General features: G+C 57.8%; 1 protein-coding gene across 12 annotated transcripts in view; it reads left to right on the forward strand.

Moving 5' to 3' along the window:
- Positions 1-19,316, forward strand: part of SLC12A7 (solute carrier family 12 member 7) — a 91,897-nt gene that overhangs the window by 47,839 nt on the left and 24,742 nt on the right. For 7 of the 12 annotated variants that reach the window (XM_053593503.1, XM_053593514.1, XM_053593531.1 and 4 more), the window contains exons 2-13: positions 2,726-2,823; positions 3,179-3,301; positions 8,373-8,519; positions 9,508-9,562; positions 10,951-11,081; positions 11,696-11,937; positions 12,917-13,128; positions 13,721-13,888; positions 15,071-15,169; positions 15,564-15,621; positions 16,167-16,341; positions 17,117-17,235. In XM_053593503.1, coding sequence (XP_053449478.1) covers positions 2,726-2,823; positions 3,179-3,301; positions 8,373-8,519; positions 9,508-9,562; positions 10,951-11,081; positions 11,696-11,937; positions 12,917-13,128; positions 13,721-13,888; positions 15,071-15,169; positions 15,564-15,621; positions 16,167-16,341; positions 17,117-17,235 — 1,627 coding nt within the window. Of the gene's footprint in view, positions 1-526; positions 850-2,725; positions 2,824-3,178; positions 3,302-5,299; positions 5,386-8,372; positions 8,520-9,507; positions 9,563-10,950; positions 11,082-11,695; positions 11,938-12,916; positions 13,129-13,720; positions 13,889-15,070; positions 15,170-15,563; positions 15,622-16,166; positions 16,342-17,116; positions 17,236-19,316 lie in introns of those variants that run through there. The other 5 variants (XM_053593538.1, XM_053593572.1, XM_053593582.1 and 2 more) reach the window with 3 other exon arrangements.

The following is a 19,316-nucleotide window of genomic DNA, read 5'->3' on the forward strand; positions in this document are numbered from 1 at the left end:
GGAGATCTGACCGGGATCTCGTCACTGAGCCCAGAGCTGCTGCACTGAGAGACACCTGCACTCGGGCAGCTGCCTCCTTCCTTACATCTGAGTCCTCCTTTCTTCCGGGGCATTTTAAGAGCAGGCAGCTGTGTGGATATCCCTGGTCAGGTGTATAGACTCATCTCGACAGTGCTCAAAGGACACACCGTGATGTGATGGACACAGACTGAGACATGGGTTGCTTTCCCTGGTGCGACTGGACGCGTCTCCCTCTCAGTGGCCCGTGCCCCTCAGGAACATCGGAGACATGTCCATGTCCTCCCAGCTTCACCACTAGTCCTGGCAGCACCAGTGGTTCTCACCTCAGGTGGCTTCTGTGAGGATTGGGATGGGGTCAGGGTCAGGGCTGCCATGAAGATTGGGGTGGTGTCAGATTTGGCACTGGGAGGCAGCTCTGTCTCCTGTTCTCCCTACTTTGGGGTTGGCCCTGCCTGGGTTAGTTCCTCTGTTCATATCTTGGGCTCTTGCTGGGTGGGTGGTGGCTTCCGTACTGTGATCAGTTCTTTGATGCTGGGATGTCCCAGGCAGCCGCAGGAGTCTGTTTAGCTCTCTGCATACCACTTTGACAGGGCACCATCCTTCTCCTTCTCAGAACATTTCCTTCCCATCCAGCTCGAGGTGCTTCTGCTTCTGGCCTCCCTGCCCAGCCCCAGAATCACCAGCTCTCCCGGGAGCCCTGAGCATCCATGTGGAGATAACAGAAACCAGGTGCAGATGGTCAGTGCTACTTGGAACTGTGCTGTGCACACCCACGTGCGTGTGGACGTGTATGGGCAGCTGGTGCACACTTGTGCACGTGTTGCAAAGGTGACAAACATGGCCCTCACGTGGTGCTTCCACTCACACTCACACTCCCTGCTCCACGTACTTGCTTCCTAGACAGTGAGAAACCAGCCCCATTTTCCACACTGTATTTAGAGATTCTCCTAAATTTACACTGGGCTGAAAGGGCCAAGGGACTTTGTGGAGTGAGGACAGGTGTTTCCATGGGTGGCCATGAGGGTGCCTCTGTGTGTCTTCCCCTCCAGGTCCCCTTTCCTGGGCTGGGCTGTCACCACAGCTTGCTCTGCTCTTTTCCAGAGCGGGTGGTGGGAAGGCCTCCACATGGCGGTCACAGCCCCCAGAAAGTGAGCAAGGCCTGGCTGCACAGGCAAACCCCTCCCTGTGAGGGCCCCTGGGCTGTGGTTTTGGGGGCCTGAGACCTGCCCCCGAGTTGCCCTCAGCCATCCTGCAGCCTCTGCCGTTGGCGGGTAGGTGGGTGGGTATCTGCAGGGCTGTGATGTAGGGGAGCCCAAGGAAGCCCCGTCCTCTTGGCCACTCATCCTGCTGGCTCTCGCTGTCCAGCTGCTGTTGTGTGTGAGGCCTGGGCGTGTGCCTCCAGGGTCTGTGTGGAGCCAGGCAGGTGGCCCCCAGTGTTTTGAACAGTGAGGGGCAGTGTGCAGGCTGCTGGGCAGGGTCTTCCCCAGGGTGTGCTGGGGCGAGGGGTGTGTGTACACCCTTGTGCATTCACAGACCCGTGCTCCTGGCTATGGGCTGCAGGCAGAACTTGGTGTTTGTAGGTGGCCAGTGCTGACTAGGTCTGTTTGTGCTGCTGTAACAGGTCACCTGAGGTGGAGCCTGCTGTCGCGGCCTCATGTGAGAGTGTTCGTGCTGCTCAAAGCCCCTTGTATCACCCCTGTCACATTCACAAGTACAGGGCCTTCTTGGCCAGAACTCCTCGGCACTGCTGCTTCAGGGAGGGGACAGGGACAGTCAACCTGTATCACGCATGTTCTTCGGGTTTTCTGACCTGCTGTAGATGCCAGCAGTTCTCAGTGCTAAGGAGCCTTAGCTCGCCCTGCCCCACCTCCAGGGTCCCAAGCCAACACCTGGCACTGCCCCTGCCATCACAGGGCCTTCCTCCCTAGTCTTGGGGAACAGGCAGGAGGGGGTTGTCCAATCAGGGGCCACACACTTGGTGCTGTTGGTGTCTTCACTGTGGGCCAGAGTGGAAAAGCCTGTGTACCCTGGAAAGTGGTGGATCATGTAGTGAGTCTGGGAGGTGCAACCGGACTCTGAAAGTGATTTTACCAAACTCTGAGTCGAAGGAAAAATTTTCAAAGCTGGAGGGTCTGGGGGACTTGCAGGTGGCTCTGGGGCAGCTCCTCCCGCTTCCTCACACTCACTTCGCAGAATAGCACATGTGCTCTCAGGCACCAGTGATCTTGGGTGTTTGGGAGGAAGGAGAGTTTGTGAAAACAAGTCCCCTTAGCTGAGGACCAGACATGACCAACTGGTGGCCATACTGCTGTGCCGGGGACCAGATGGGGTCCTCAGGGCCTGTCTTCACCCACAGAGCCCACCTCCCACCCACGGTGGGGTCCCCAGGGCCCACCTCTCACAGTGGGTTCCCAGGGTGCGCCTCCCACTGATGGTGGGGTCCCTAGGACCTGCCTCCTGCCCACGGTGGGTCCCCAGGGCCCACCTCTCACAGTGGGTCCCCAGGGCCTGCCTTTCACGGTGGGTTCCCAGGGCCTGCCTCTCACAGTGGGTTCCCAGGGTGCGCCTCCCACTGATGGTGGGGTCCCTAGGACCTGCCTCCTGCCCACGGTGGGTCCCCAGGGCCCGCCTCCAGCCAAGGTGTCTCTTGCCTTTTGTCCTTTTACCTCTTTCCAAAGCTCAACCTGCGTTGTTCCTTCCTCAGCAGGAGATGGAAACCCAAGAGAAAATGTCCCGTTTGTTAACAGTGTTGAAGTGGAGAAAGAGAGTTTCTTTGAAGGAAAGAACATGGCACTTTTTGAGGTAATTCTGTTTTCTACCAGAAGGCACCTACAGCCATGGCTTTCATGGAGGGTCTCAGGCTGGCAGTGAGCTTGGGTTGAGGCAGGGCCTCTCTCCACATGGGAGGCCCAGTCTCACACTGTTGGGCAGAGAAGGGAGGCCTGTTGTGAGGGGTCTCCTGGGTCTGAGGGTGCACCTCCCTGGCTGGTGGTCACAACCTCTGACCTGGGGTACAGGTGTCCAGATCATGAAATTAGGACAGGAACTTGTGGAGTTAGGGGGGCCAGCAGGGCTCCCCGGGCAGGGCGGCCCCCAGACGTGGGTGTGGGAGGGCACTCGTGCACAAGCCGTGGTGACTGATGCCCTCACGCTGCAGGAAGAGATGGACAGCAACCCCATGGTGTCCTCGCTGCTCAACAAGCTGGCCAACTACACCAACCTGAGCCAGGGCGTAGTGGAGCATGAGGAAGCTGAGGACAGCCGGCGGCGTGAGGCCCAGGTACAGCATTCATAGTAGAGCTGCCTCTTCTATCTGCATGGGGGTCCCAGGGCCTGTTTCCTGGTCTCTTCTCCATTCTTCTCCCTCAGTGCCCTCCAGGGGAGGCACAGCAGTCAGCCTGCACATCTGCCAGCTCTGTGTTTGGTTGTTGGGGACAGAGGTTGGGGTCTCTGTTCATCCTGCAAGAGCTGCCCTAGACGATGGGGCTGGAGGGCAGGGACCTGACGCTGAGTGGCATCTTCCCGAGGGGCCGCAAGTGGAGCAGTGGGGTCATCCTTTTTGTTTTTCAATCATAGAACACTTAGTCTGATACCATTTTCTTAGGAATTTCCCAGGGACTATCCGAGAGTTTATCCTAAGAAGGGGAGCATGGTGGGGTCCCTGGGAAGGCTGTTCCTTTGGGAAGTTTTTGTGAGTCAGAGTGTGGCTGGGAATGGAGGCTTATGTCTGTAATCCCTGCACCCTGGGAGGTCATGGCAAGAGGATTGTTTGAGTCCAGCCTGTGCGACATAGCAAGATCCTATCTCTACAAAAACTTTAAAATTAGCCAGGCATAAGAATGGAAGAAAAAGTATCCAATGTACTCAGCCCTACTATGAAACTAATTTATGGCTTTCATATGAAAGCTATAACCCAGTTATAACCTAAGAATACAGGGAAGGGGGGGGGGAGGATGGGCGGAGGGAGGGCGATTGGTGGGATTACACCTATGGTGCATCTTGCAAGGGTACATGTGAAACTTAGTAAATGTAGAATATAAATGTCTTAACACAATAACTAAGAAAATGCCAGGAAGGCTACATTAACCAGTGTGATGAAAATGTCAAACGGTCTGTAAAACCAGTGTATGGTACCCCATGATCGCATTAATGTACACAGCTTTGATTTAATAAAAAAAAAAAAAAAATTAGCCAGGCATGGTGGCAGGTGCCTATAGTCCTAGCTGCTCAGGAAGCTAAGGCAGGAGGATCACTTGAGCCCAGGAGTCTGAGGTGGCTGTGAGGCACAGCTCTAGCCTGGATGACAGAGTGAGACTCTGTCTTCAAAAAAAAGTCAAAGCATAGAAACTACTGAAGTATCCCATGAGAGGCTCCGATATACTGCTGCGACTGAGCACAGTTACCTGAGCACTGCCATGGCTGGGACTGGGCAGGGTGTTCCCACACCGGGTCAGCATGTGCAGTTTTTTTTTTTTTTTTTGGCTAGGATTGGGTTTGAATCCACCACCTCCCGCATATGGGGCCAGCACCCTACTCCTTTGAGCCATAGGCACTGCCCTAGGTCAGCATGTGTACAGAAGAGGGGCCGTGTCTGGCCAGTACGGTCCTTACCCAGGGGTGATGGGGGTCCTGGTTTCTTCTCATCTCCCTCTGCTGTTTAAAGTTTTTGCAATACGTATGTATCACTGTAAAATCAGAAGATTCAAACAAAACTCCACTGAGGAAAGCCTTGTGGTGGGCCCAGCCTCCACAGGCCAGGAGGGTCGTCAGGGCTGTGTCTCCCTCCCAGCCCCATGGTCTTGACACCAAACTGGTGTTTCCTGGGTCCTGGCAGCATAAGTCATGCCCTGTAGGCAGCTAAGGGTGTATGGTGGCTTTTTTTTTTTTTGGCCGGGGCTGGGTTTGAACCCACCACCTGCAGCATATGGGACCGGCACCCTACTCCTTGAGCCACAGGCGCCGCCCTGGTGGCTTTTTTTTAAGAGACAGTGTCTCGCTCTGTTGCCGAGGCTGGAGTTTAGTGGCATGATCACAGTTCACTGCAGCTTTGAACTCCTGGGCTAAAGTGATTCCCCCCACCTTGGCGTCCCATAGCGCAGAGGTTGCAAGTATGAGCCCCACACCAAGCTGGTTGTCGCTTCTGAGAAGCACCATGTGTCTGGGATTGAAGCAGTAAGAGAAAAAGGAATGAAGGGCATGACTTGCAGCCTTTCTGGGGTCGGCGGGGCAGTGGCTTCTTCAGAACTGAGTCTCACCTTTCTCCGGCATTCCCTGCCAGGCCTGTCCCCAGCCCAGAGCCTGAGCCAGCCCAGTGCATCAGCTGGCCCCTCCTAGCAGGGGAGGCCACATGTGGACACCACGATGGTAGGTTTATTACCTGAGGCAACCCCATTTCTGGGGTTCTGTGGGTGTCTGGGTGCCTCCTCGTGGTCTGGCTCTTGCTCTCAGACTCCGGAGCCTCAGGCCTTCCCTATGCAGATGCACATACCTGTCCATCCACTTGTCCATTCCCTGCACCTTGTGTACCAGGGAGACCTTGGCCTGGTCCAGGAACAGACGCTTTCTTGTGAATGCCTGGTCTGAAAGACTCCGAAACTGACCCTCAGCCTTGGCTCTATTCAGCTCAAGGCACTGCCAGGCCTGGCCACAAACACCAAGCACCCATCACCCCCCTTCCCCCCGCCCCCACTGCCCCAGCACCTCGAGAGACCCTTGTGCAGAGCCCAGCCAGCCAGTCTTCTCAAGGTGCCTTGGAAAATGCACCCCAAGTCTCACCTGCTCTGAACCAAGATGTGAGCTCAGTGTCCAGCTGCAGGTTCTGTTCAGACTACACCCTGGTCAGGACCTACAGCATCCCAGCCCAGAAGGCTGCCTGCCACCCACCCCCACCATGACCCCACCAGGCATGATAGCTCCCTGGCCACTGGTGCAGGAGTCCTACACCGATGCTGCCAGGGTCTCATTCCACAGAGCAGGCAGGGCTCCCGTTTTTCTCTGCCAGCCTGGCGTACAGTGCTCTGGGATGGTTTCAGTTGGAAATGCGCATGGCTACGTCCCTGTGGCAGCAAGCCACATTGTTCCCTCTGGTGGGGCTCAGACTCGTCTCCAGAGACACAGCATCCGTTTCTCTGTAAATTGCTCTTTCCCTTTACAGGGCCTTTTCAGACCCAGGCATCTCCAGCCTCCTGCGGCGCAATTAGGTCGAGTGAGAGGCCAGGGCTAGCTGTGCTCTTTCAGAAGGCCTCAGTCCTCACCTCTGGGCAAGGAGCCAGTGTCTGGACTTACTTGTCCTCTGCTCAATCAGAGGCTGAGCCCTAGCAAGTGGAAGCCCTTGAATGGGCCAGAGGCTGCCCGCTGGCTCTGGCCGGAGGGACTTTGTCCCGCATGTCACGTGCTGAGAGCTGGCCTAGCACCCAGCGTGCATGTTCTCACATTTATGAGCTTATCCGACTACCACCACCTCTGCTGTCTGCACCAAGAACCACAGGCACGTCAGGTTTCCTGGGTGGAGGGCTCAGTAGCCAGCTGTGCCCAGGGTCACCCTGTCCTTTTGAGGCACTGTGCCCAAGCCCAGCACACATCACTGCCCCAGGGTTAGCGTTAGGCTTCTAGGGCTCAGGGGACCCCTCAGTTCTGCCAGACTTCCAGACCCAGGGCTTCCCATACTCTGGGATACATCCTTCAAACTGTTTTCCTGGGCTGGATGTGGTGGCTCACACCTGTAATTACAACATTCGGGAGGCCGAGGTGGGTGGATCACTTGAACTCAGGAGTTTGAAACCAGCCTGAGCAAGAGTGAGACCCCATCTCTAAAGAATAGCTGAGCATTGTGGCCTATAGTCCCAGCTACTTGGGAGGCTGAGGCAAGAGGATCGCTTAAGTCCTGGAGTTTGAGGTTGCTGTGAGCTGTGATGCTACGGCACTCTACTGAGGGTGACATGGTGAGTCTGTCTCAAAAAAACAAAACAAAAAAAACCCCCAAAAAACCAGGCTTGGCACCTGTACTCAGTGGTTAGGGCACTGGCCACGTGTACCAGAGCTGGTGGGTTCAAACCCAGCCTGGGCCTGCTAAACAACAATGATAATTGCAACAAAAAAAATAGCCAGATGTTGTGGTGGGCACCTGTAGTCCCAGCTACTTGAGAGGCTGAGGCAAGAGAATCACTTAAGCCCAACAGTTTGAGGTTGCTGTGAGCTGTGATGCCACAGCAGTCTATCTCAGGGTGGCTGAGTGGGACTCTGTCTCTAAATAAATAAACAAACCATTTTCTTTCCTCGGGGTCTCAGAGGCATGGGACTCTTCTGCCTGCCCTGTCCCCAGCTTTGCTGTAGAAGGTGTTCCTATAAGGTGACCCTGAGAAGCCTGTCCCACACCCTCTCCGTCCTAGATGTGACTGTCAGCACCTGCCTTCATCACCTGACCAGGGTTGCAGCCCATGCTGGTCTCCACACAAGGTCCCTGGCTCATTCACAGATGTTTTCAAAGCACATCTTCCCCCTTTTTCCTATTGACTAAATGTGAGGAGTTTCTCCTGTTCAGATTTCCTCTCATCCTGGGGACTGTCTTTTCATTCTTGTGTTCCCCAGATCTCAGGCCTGTCCCCTGACAGCTCTCATGCCCCCAGATCTCAGGCCTGTCCTGATAGTTCTATGTCCCCAGATCTCAGGCCTGTCCCCTGACAGCTCTCGTGCCTCCAAATCTCAGGCCTGTCCCCTGACAGCTCTCGTGCCTCCAAATCTCAGGCCTCTCCCTTGATAGCTCTGTGTCCCCAGATCTCAGGCCTGTCCCCTGACCGCTCTTGTGTCCCCAGATCTCAGGCCTGTCCTGGCTGTTGTCCCAGGTCTGCACTTCCTGCCTTTGGCCCACAGGTGGCCTTGGATGGGACAGTGGGGGGTAGTGGGGCGTGTACCCAGAGCCTGCACTTGACAGGCCAGGTAGCATGTGGATTTTAGTGCTTTTCTCCCGCATGGTCACCAGGGACGCTGGCCTAAGCGGGCAGAGCTATGAGCTGCGCTGTCTTCTTGTGGTGACATCCTCTGAGGGTTTAGGATGCTGCCAGAAGCTGGAATGCTTAGTTACGCAGGTAGTCAGCTCTCTTATCCTTCTGGCCACGTCACCTGGACTCCTAGCTTTCCTGGGTGTGAGGTCAGAGCTGGGTCCCCTTCTCCCAGTACTTTTATAACTCTCTGAGCCTGATCTCTGCCCTGGGGTGCGGGGTGGGTACAGGAAGCTCCTGGGCAAGGGGGTCCCGCTGTGGCTGTGTGGGATGTGGTGCAGTTGCCGCTGGCCCTGGGGTCCATCCTGGCCTTCCCCTGTCCCCACGGCTATGGACATGCTGCCTGTCTTTCAGACCCCGCGCATGGGCACATTCATCGGTGTCTACCTGCCCTGCCTGCAGAACATCCTGGGCGTGATTCTCTTCCTGCGCCTCACCTGGATCGTGGGGGCGGCTGGCGTCCTGGAGTCCTTCCTCATTGTGGCCATGTGCTGCTCCTGCGTGAGTTCCCTGGGTCCCAGCTGCGGTGTCCTTGTCTTGGGGGCAGCTTAGCTGAGCAGCAGGGCTTTCCTGTACCCTGAGAGCCATGGTTGTCCAGGGGCTGCTGGCCAAGCCCTGGGCTCCATTGAAGACACCTCTGCAGAGAGCCGTCTTCTCAGCCAGAGCGGGCCACAGCCGCAGGGAGGATTGGCTGTGGAGCCAGTCTGCTTATCAATAGGTCAGTGGGGTCCCCCACCTCCTTCAGAAAGGAAGGTCACAGCTTAGCAGAGAAGCCGCGTGGCGGTCCCAGCAGCTGAATGCTTCTGGGGGATTTGGCAAGGTCACCTTTCAGTTAGGAAGATTGTGAGCATTTTCAGAGAGCCCTGTGGTGGAGGAAGGGACCCATCAGGCTGGGCGGCATAGCCAGCTCAGACCTCCCTATGCTGCCAGAGCCATCACTTGGCCGGACAAGCCCCAGCCTGAAACGTTCCGAGAACACTTGTCCCCTGCCAGCCTTTCCTGTTGCCATTCATTCTTGTTAAGAAGCAGAATTTGGTGGTTTTAGTTACCCAGTTGACCTGAGACATTCTGCCTGGGAAGAATTAAAACACTGTAGATGTATCTCCTTCCACCCCACGGTGTGGGGACTTCCTGGTCCCACAGGCAGGGCGACTAGAGGCAGGGCCCACCCAAGTTCCCCAGCAGCCCTGGGAGGTGGGCACTAAGATGGCATCCTTGCACCCCAAGGGGAGGTAGCTCCATGGCAGGCAGACACAGGGTCCCATTGTGCCCCAAGGTCTTTGGGGGCTGGTTCCCAAGTCTGAAGTTCGCAGGCAGCTTTGTGGACTGCGTAGCAGGGGATGGGGCCTCTGGGCCCTGGATACTCAGCAGCTCCTGGGACCAGGCCTGGGAGTGTGTGGCGGGGTGTGTGGGCCAGTCTTCACAGAGTGTCTGAGGCTGGTGGGCTTCTGCAAAGTACCTTCTTCTAAAACACACCTGTTTTTTGCAGACACTGCTGACTGCCATTTCCATGAGTGCCATCGCTACCAATGGTGTGGTCCCAGGTAAAGGATCCCATCACCATGCAGCCCTCCAGACCCTTTAGCTGGGTCTTCTTTTCAGGGCACAGTTATGACACTGTGTGCGCAGGGGCCTCTGGGGATCCTGACTCTACTTGCCTTAGCCCTGCACCAGGGTGTTGTGTTTCTCAGGGGAGGCGGAAAGACCCCTGTCTCTGAAGGCCCCAGGGGGATACACCCATGACTGCCTGCTTTGGGTGGCTGAGCAAGAAGCTCCTGCATCTGAGTTCACTGCTCTCATCTGCACTAGGACTGCAGGCTGGTATCCTGGATCTGGCACCTCGTCCGTAGAGCCCCCAGATGTTTGGTTGGGCTTTTCCAAAGCAGGCAGCCAGAGCCGCCCCCAGCCTGGCCCTGCAGGCCTAGAGGTTACTGGCATAGAGCTCCAGTAAGCGCTCCCTCTGGACTCAGAGTCCCCACCTCCCTGACTGCCGCCAGGGGTTTTCTCCTGCTCCACCTAGTGAGGGTGGGCTGGGGGCTACCTGCATCTCTGGTCTCTGCCGGCTCTTCGGGATACTTGAGCCCTTGAAATCATGGCCATCTGTGTTTCTCCCCATTTTGCTGCCATCTCTGTCACCATCTGTCCTGGGGCCAGCAGTGGCCATGCCAGGGCCCTGTAGGAAGGGGGTTATTTGCAGCGGGACCCAGGGCTCGGGTTGTGCCTTGGACTAAGTGCTTTGAACATTTGTCCCATGAAAACAGGTGAGATACACGCTGTTCCCACAACTTACATTAGTAACAGTAACTCACAACCAACAGTCATCAGTGAGCTGAGACTGTGCCAGCTCTCTTCCCTACAGTCTGGTGTCCTGTGTGTGCATAAATGGCTCAGCTTACATGGCTCCTGATTCCTGTGCTTGGCCCCTTCCACTGAACCTCCCAGCAGTTAAAGTTCCCTAGTCCACAGCAGCCTCCGTCCTAGCCCTGGGCAAACAAGTGCCATGGGCACCTGCGTCTCTGGCTGTCCTCAGGCTCAGCCTAGCAGCCTCACACGGAGATGGCACCCAGACGGTCCAGGGTCGTCCACAGCCGGGTGGGCAGACCATGGCACTGGGGGTGTCAGCTGTCTAAGAGGGCCCTTTAGATATGACATGGAACACACCAGTTTTAGACAGCCGGGGTTGTTCTCTTTTGCCTTCATGCCGTCCTGCAGGCAGTGGGCTTTCATCCCCTTCCTCGTGATAATTTCCATGAAGACGCTGTCACCTAAGAGCTGCTGTGGACTCCTGTGGAGCAGGAGCTACGCGTCTTTGTCTCTGGGGCGTGGGAGGGAGACAGGTGTCCCCACATCCATGAGTTCTGCTCCTGACAGCAGAGTTCATGGCATGTGGCACCTCTGACCTGTTGGGTCTCCCTTGCTGTTTGTGTTATAGCCGGCGGCTCCTACTACATGATTTCCCGGGCACTGGGACCTGAGTTTGGAGGTGCTGTAGGCCTCTGCTTCTACCTGGGCACGACTTTTGCAGGGGCCATGTACATCTTGGGGACCATCGAAATTTTTTTGGTAGGTGTGTTGTTTGGGTAGTTCCTTGGCCAGGCCGCCCCCACCATGCCCTGTCCCTACCCCCTGCTCCCTGCAGGAGCCTCCAGACAGCAGCCACTTGGGCCTGCTCAGGCACCCCCACTGCAATCAGTGGTGAGCACAGGGCAATGGCTTCCTGGATGTCAGGGCCACAGATCTGGGTTGAGACTGGACAGCCCCTGCCCAGGACTCCAGCCCCTTCTGTGTCCTCTCACTTATCTTTGTGTGTGATGGTCAGTGTCACAGACCAGCAGGTTGCTCACCAAGGCACATCATGGCCTTCCAAGAAGAAGCCACAACTCACACCTGTCATCACCAAGCGAGTTTTCAAGTCCCTTTCTTGTTCTCAGAGCCTAGTGAGGCCCCGTCAAGGCCATGGGATGCCCCCTAACACTGTCATCCTTATTCCTCCCACGTCCCTGCCCCTGCCAAATCCAGTGTCTAGCAGCCTGGGCTGGTGGGGTTCACTCTGTGACTCCAGCAGGTTCCAGAGCCTCCCAGGGATGGGCTTCCCTGTGTGGTGTGTGGGTTTGGGGCCTGGGTCTCTGGGGCCAGTTGGGTCTGGCAGGGCTCTCCTGACCACCTTGTGCCCACAGACCTACATCTCGCCCAGCGCGGCCATCTTCCAGGCGGAGGGGGCAGCCGGGGAGGCGGCGGCCATGCTGCACAACATGCGTGTGTATGGCACCTGCACGCTGGCGCTCATGGCCGTGGTGGTCTTCGTGGGTGTCAAGTATGTCAACAAGCTGGCCCTGGTATTCCTGGCCTGTGTGGTGCTATCCATCCTGGCCATCTATGCAGGCGTCATCAAGACTGCTTTTGACCCCCCGGACATTCCGTGAGTTCCCAGGGCTGTCTGGGGCCCTCCGAGCTGTGCGTGGTGTGTGACCGGAGTCCAGTCCCGAGGAGCAGGGTGTGGGTGTGACCTGGGCATTAGCTGAGGTTGCGGTAGACACAAGTGCTCCTGTGCTGGGTATCGCCATGTCTGTTAGGGCAGAAGGCCAGGTGAGGGCCCCACAGGTACTGGGTGGCCAGCAGCCCAGGGGACAGTCAGGCCATGTGGAGCTTCTGGGTGTGCCCCTCCCACCACCACTTTGGCCTTCATCACAGATGCCCCAATGGCCTCTTTCCTCGTCCTGTTTTCGGAAGGGCAGTTGGGGCAGGTGGCCCAAGGCCCCCAAGCACCCAGAGAGCAGGACCAAGGAAAGGCCTGGCCCCCCTCCCCTTGTGGGAACAGCATCGTTCACCTGCATTTGGTACCCCCAGCAGAGGGAGGCAGAGCAGCCCCATGTCCTGGGAGCTTGTTTGGGGGCGGGGCGGGCATCTGGCTTGCTGGGGGCACATTCTGAGCCTTCAGTGTGCCGAGGCCAAGTGAGGTGGAGCCTTTGTGCCCGTGAGGAAGTTTAACTTAGAAACCAGCTCCGGTACACTCTATGGGTCGTGACCAAGTTGGACATTGGTGCATGAACACCTCACTGTGGGCTTCCAGTGGTGCAGCTGGATGTCCACAGCGCAGATGCCAGACGAAGGGAGGGGCTGTGGGGTCCACCACGTGCTCAGGGCAGGGCACAGTGGAGGGCTTGGGGTTACTCCTGGACTTTCCACTTAATACGTTTGGACCAGGCTGGCTGAGAAGTATAGGGGCCTGCAGGGCTGGGCTCTGGTCCCTCGTGTGTCTCGATAGCCCTCCTACTTTGGAAGGCTCATTGTCAGAAGAAAAGCCACTGCCAGGACCTCCTTGGGCCCCCTCTTCCTTCCCTTCCCCGCCCCCCCTCACTTGGGATATGGCCATAGGCGTCATGGCTGCCCGCCCCCAGGGTCTGCCTGCTGGGGAACCGTACTCTCTCGAGGCGCAGCTTTGACGTCTGTGCCAAGGTGCACGCGGACAGCAATGGTTCAGCGACCACCGCACTCTGGGGCCTCTTCTGCAACGACTCCCAGCCCAGCGCTACCTGTGACGAGTACTTTGCTCAGAACAATGTCACTGAGATCCAGGGCATCCCCGGTGTGGCCAGCGGTGTCTTCCTGGGTAGGAGCTCCTGCAGGGTCTGGGGTGGGTGGGGGCTGGTGGGGTGCTGGCACCCGAGACCCTGGTCCCTGCTGCACCCAGGTGCCTGGCCCTGTTCATTCCAGCCTGAACCTAGGACAGCCCCTCTGCCCAGGCCAGCTGTGGTCTCGGAGTTGGTTATCTATTTCCATGAGTGCACAGGGTTGCAAGGGAAGCTTGGGTGATTTTAACAGTGGGAATGCGCATTTTTCCCTCCACATCCCTCCTCCCAGCCCAGGGACCAGGCCTGAGGTCTTAGGGAAAAGGACGCCCTAGCAGGTGCGTTCCAAGTGGAACCTGCTCCAAGAACAGGTGACAGGAAACAGGTGGCTTTTTAGGACGTGTGTTGTGCATGTGGAGTTAGCCTTTGTGCTGCACTTTGCTCGTGGGTGTGGGGAAGGTAGTTTTCACAGACATGAGTTTCTAGAATTAGCTGTCCTCCTGTGATGTCAGAGCCTCTCCAGCCACAAGTGGTGTTTGCTGGGGTGCAAGTTCTCCCACAGTGGGAGCCCTGACGGAAGGTGCTAGAACCCCATTAGAAAGACTCCTTGCCTAGCCTGCTTTTTACCCACAGAAAACTTGTGGAGTGCATATGCGAGCAAGGGGTCCTATGTGGAGAAGGAGGGCATGCCTGCGGCGTCCACGCTTGAGGAGAGCCGAGCCAGCGGGCTGCCCTATGTGCTCATGGACATCACCACCTACTTCACACTACTGGTTGGCATCTACTTCCCCTCCGTGACCGGTAAGGCCAGCTGCACTCCAGCTGTCTCTGTGTCTCTCTCTATCTCTCAGTGTCTTTTTCTGTCTGTCTCTCCATCTCTGGCTCTCGTTTCTGACATGCTCAGCCCTGCCCCCCTTTCCTATGTGTTTGGTTGGGGGACAGCAGTATGTGCCCCAGCCTGTTCTGGGCTGTGAGAGCCCCGTCTAGTGGGTGTGCTCTGAGCAGGCTGCTGTTTGGCTTTGGGGTGTTTGATGCTGAGGTGCTGTCCACTGTCAGGTGGCCTCTGAGTGGGAGCCTTGGCCATGTGTGCCCTACCCAAGAGTGAGACGTGTGTCCTCATCGGGTCTAGATGGCTTAGGCTGTGCCAACTCCCCTCAGCTGTCACATACCAGCACATCAACTCAGCTGGCAGCTGGCACCTGTGTGGCTGTTACTGCCCCTCTGCTCCCAGCCCATGTCTGTGCCGTGGCCACCTCCTAGACTCTGTCCCAGCCCATCCCAGGCCCCAGAGCTTAGATCCAGTGACAGGGCACTCAGGTCAGTGGGCTGGCATCTTTTCAGATGCTGGGCTCTGAGTGCAGGCACAGTGGGAGGCGGGAGGACCTCTGGATGGCACCAGGTGTTGAGGACACCTACAGCACTGGTCCCCATGTCTCTGCTGCCCCTGACACCATCGTCAGCATGCAGTTTTCCAGCTGACCCTGTGGTGGGGTCACATGGTGCCTGGGCCTCTCTGAGCTCGGTTGGCACCACTTGATGTGGATGCTGTGGCAGGAGGGGCTGTCAGTCCCTGGGCCTACTGTGCCAGGCTCCAGGTGCTCCTGGGGTCATGTTTTGTCATGCTTCCATTGACATTGGTTCCGCTGGGTCAGTCAGAGTCTGGCTACATCCTCAGGGAGCCTGGCCCTGGGCCGTGGGGGTCACAAGGCCACAGGAGCCCTTGGCAGGGTCCTGCGAATCCCCCTGCTCCCCAACTCAGTTTGGGTACTAGAAATCTGTGTGTGGGGATGTCTAGCACTCCTTGGCCTGTACCTCACAGCTGCAGTCCTACAGTGTGAACAGGCGGGATCTAGGCATAGGCCCTGGGCCTGGCTCCTCTGGGGCTACTGGCTAACACAAACTTGGGCTATTCCAGCTCGTGGTGGCCATGTCTGACTCTGCCCCAGCCTGGTGTGCTGGTAACAGGATCTTCTGTTTCTTCAGGTATCATGGCGGGCTCAAACCGGTCCGGGGACCTCAAGGATGCCCAGAAGTCCATCCCAACAGGGACCATTTTGGCAATTGTGACCACATCCTTCATTTGTATCCTTGAATGGTCAAGGCCAGGGGAGGGGGCCATACAGCTTCTGACCACATGGCCCTGCCCTGTGCTACTTAAACTATCACACACATGAGATGCTGTGGGATAGTCCTGGTTAGCACGTGCAGCATTGAATGGTTTTCAGCAGGCTGGGTCACTGGCTTATGAAGTCCAGGAGTCCCGTTCTGTCCAGTTGAGCGAGTGTCTCTAGGCCAGACACATGCTGACCACCTGAGCTTTGTTCTGTGGAGCCGGGGTGGGGGTAGGGAGCTTTGAGGAGAGTACCCTGAGGACCACGGGGTCAGGGCACTGCAGCGTGCCTAGGATGGGTGGGGCAGGGTCACTCCTGGCTAGCACCCACGTCCACTCTAGCTGCTGCTCCTTGACGTGCTGTAGACCTCTCCTGCATCGTGCTCTTCGGGGCCTGCATCGAGGGCGTGGTCCTGCGAGACAAGTACGTCTCCCCACCACTCGCGCTGACTGCTGTGTTCAGCCTTGAGATTAGAGTCACTCTCGGATGTTACGATGTCATCTGGAGCAGACAGCCACCCTGGGCCAGGGATGGGACCCCCTTGTTTGGCCCAGACGTTAACATGTTATTGCCCTGAGCTAGGGGACACTCAGAGTGAACCCCAACCTGGTAGAGCTGGGGCACCGGAGTGCAGGCCCCTCTAGGGAGGCAGCAGGTTTGGGACCCTGGGCCTGCTGCCAAGTGGAGGTGTTGAGCCCCGGCAGGGTGTCCACTGAACCTGTGCCTCGGGCTGCTGAGCGGTCTCTGACAGTGGGGTCTGGGTGCTAGGCCAGCTCTTCCCTTGCTCCTGAGAGGAACATCAAGGGAGCCAGATACCCCTACTGTCGGAGAGTTCTGGCCAGGTGGGCAGATGCTGCCCAGGGTTTGTGGTGAGATTGGAACTGGGGCCCCACCAGGAGGCCCCTTCGTAGGTAAAATAGCTTTTGTGGCTTTTACCTGGCACTTTGAGCGATGCCACCTGTCTGCAGGTTCGGGGAGGCACTGCAGGGGAACCTGGTCATCGGCATGCTGGCCTGGCCATCGCCCTGGGTCATCGTTATTGGCTCCTTCTTCTCCACCTGTGGTGCTGGCCTGCAGAGCCTCACGGGGGCACCCCGCCTGTTGCAGGCCATCGCCCGTGACGGCATCATCCCCTTCCTTCAGGTGAGCCCCTGGCATGCTGCACTGATCCCTTAAAAGGAGAGGAGTGGTGGCCTCAGAAGAGCAGTGTTGTCTGCAGGGAACCCCCAGAGGCTCAGCCAGGCTTCTTACAAGGGGTGGGAGCTGGTAAATACCTGGGCACACTGCCCTGCATGGTTGGGGAAACTGAGACACGGGCTTCCCTACCTGAACACACCGCCCCATGTGGTCGGGGAAACTGAGGCAGGGGTTTCTGTGCCTGGGCATACCTCCCTGTGTAGTCAGAGAAACTGAGGCAGGGGATTCTATGCCTGGGCACACCGCCCTGTGTGGTCAGGGAAACTGAGGCAGGGGCTTCTGTGCCTGGACACACCGCCCTGTGTGGTCAGGGAAACTGAGGCAGGGGATTCTGTGCCTGGGCACACCACCCTGTGTGGTCAGGGAAACTGAGACAGGGGCTTCTGTGCCTGGACACACCGCCCTGTGTGGTCAGGGAAACTGAGGCAGGGGCTTCTGTGCCTGGACACACCGCCCTGCGTGGTCAGGGAAACTGAGGCAGGGGCTTCTGTACTTAGACATCACCCAATGTGGTCAGGGAAACTTGAGACAGGAGCTTCTGTGCTTGGGGCCACGCAGGGTAGGAGCAAAGCCAGATAAAGACTGGCTCCCTGGCTGGTGGGCTTCCCTGCCTGAGGTGCAGCTGCTGTGCCTTGAGTGTCAGTTTCTGCTGGGCTGCCCTATGTATTCTCTCCCAACAGGAAGGCATTTCTTCTGTCCCCACCTGTCCCTCTTCCCTTAGGTGTTTGGCCATGGGAAGGCCAACGGGGAGCCCACCTGGGCCCTGCTGCTCACTGCCCTCATCTGTGAGATGGGCGTCCTCATCGCCTCCCTGGACAGCGTGGCCCCAATCCTCTCCATGTGAGTTGTGGGGACAAGGGTGCAGGGTACCTGGCCGCCACTTATTCCTATGGTTGTATGTGGCCCAGAGCGCAGCCTCACTGACAGACACGGTGGGTGTCGGGGCTGCAGGAGGGGGCTGGCTCCATAGGGCCTATGGGTGCAGGCTTAGGCCAGGAGGGTATGGAGGCTAGGGAAGGCAGCACCTAGGGCCTCAAGGCCTGTGCCTTCAGAGGGCCAGCTGGGACAGTGTGCTAGGCAGATGCCTATCGGGGAGCAATGGCCAGGGGACAGAAAAGGTCTGGGGAGCCTGACTCGGTTGTGTGCAGAAATGTGGGGGCTAAGTTATGTGCATGGAGAACCCATCAGGGGAGGGACAGTATGGACAGGACTTGGTAGAGGCCAGAGTGGACAGGACAGGGACTCCCCATGGTGGAGGATAGCGGAGTGGACAGAACAGGGACTCCCCATGGTGGAGGACAGAGTGAACAGGACAGGGACTCCCCATGGTGGAGGACAGAGTGCACAGGACAGGGACTCCCCATGGTGGAGGACAGAGTGCACAGGACAGGGACTCCCCATGGTGGAGGACAGAGTGCACAGGACAGGGACTCCCCATGGTGGAGGACAGAGTGCACAGGACAGGGACTCCCCATGGTGGAGGACAGAGTGCACAGGACAGGGACTCCCCATGGTGGAGGACAGAGTGCACAGGACAGGGACTCCCCATGGTGGAGGACAGAGTGGACAGGACAGGGACTCCCCATGGTGGAGGACAGAGTGCACAGGACAGGGACTCCCCATGGTGGAGGACAGAGTGCACAGGACAGGGACTCCCCATGGTGGAGGACAGAGTGCACAGGACAGGGACTCCCCATGGTGGAGGACAGAGTGCACAGGACAGGGACTCCCCATGGTGGAGGACAGAGTGCACAGGACAGGGACTCCCCATGGTGAAGGACAGAGTGGACAGGACAGGGACTCCCCATGGTGGAGGACAGAGTGCACAGGACAGGGACTCCCCATGGTGGAGGACAGAGTGCACAGGACAGGGACTCCCCATGGTGGAGGACAGAGTGCACAGGACAGGGACTCCCCATGGTGGAGGACAGAGTGCACAGGACAGGGACTCCCCATGGTGGAGGACAGAGTGCACAGGACAGGGACTCCCCATGGTGGAGGACAGAGTGCACAGGACAGGGACTCCCCATGGTAGAGGACAGAGTGGACAGGACAGGGACTCCCCATGGTGAAGGACAGAGTGGACAGGACAGGGACTCCCCATGGTGAAGGACAGAGTGGACAGGACAGGGACTCCCCATGGTGGAGGATAGCGGAGTGGACAGGACAGGGACTCCCCATGGTGGAGGACAGAGTGGACAGGACAGGGACTCCCCATGGTGGAGGACAGAGTGGACAGGACAGGGACTCCCCATGGTGGAGGACAGAGTGAACAGGACAGGGACTCCCCATGGTGGAGGACAGTGCACAGGACAGGGACTCCCCATGGTGGAGGATAGCGGAGTGGACAGGGACTCCCCATGGTGGAGGACAGGGACTCCCCATGGTGGAGGACAGAGTGAACAGGACAGGGACTCCCCATGGTGGAGGACAGTGCACAGGAGAGGGACTCCCCATGGTGGAGGATAGCAGAGTGGACAGGGACTCCCCATGGTGGAGGACAGTGGACAGGACAGGGATTCCCCATGGTGGAGGACAGAGTGCACAGGACAGGGATTCCCCATGGTGGAGGATAGCGGAGTGGACAGGACAGGGACTCCCCATGGTGGAGGACAGTGGATAGGACAGGGACTCCCCATGGTGGAGGACAGTGGACAGGACAGGGACTCCCATGGTGGAGGACAGAGTGCATAGGACAGGGATTCCCCATGGAGGAGGACAGAGTGGACAGGACAGGGACTCCCCATGGTGGAGGACAGAGTGCACAGGAGAGAGACTCCCCATGGTGGAGGATAGTGGAGTGAACAGGACAGGGATTCCCCATGGTGGAGGACAGAGTGGACAGGACAGGGACTCCCCATGATGGAAGACAGAGTGAACAGGATAGGGACTCTCCTGGATGGAGGACAGAGTGAACAGGA

This window comes from Nycticebus coucang, chromosome 1 (genome assembly GCF_027406575.1).
Source record: "Nycticebus coucang isolate mNycCou1 chromosome 1, mNycCou1.pri, whole genome shotgun sequence".
Taxonomy (NCBI): Eukaryota; Metazoa; Chordata; class Mammalia; order Primates; family Lorisidae; genus Nycticebus; species Nycticebus coucang.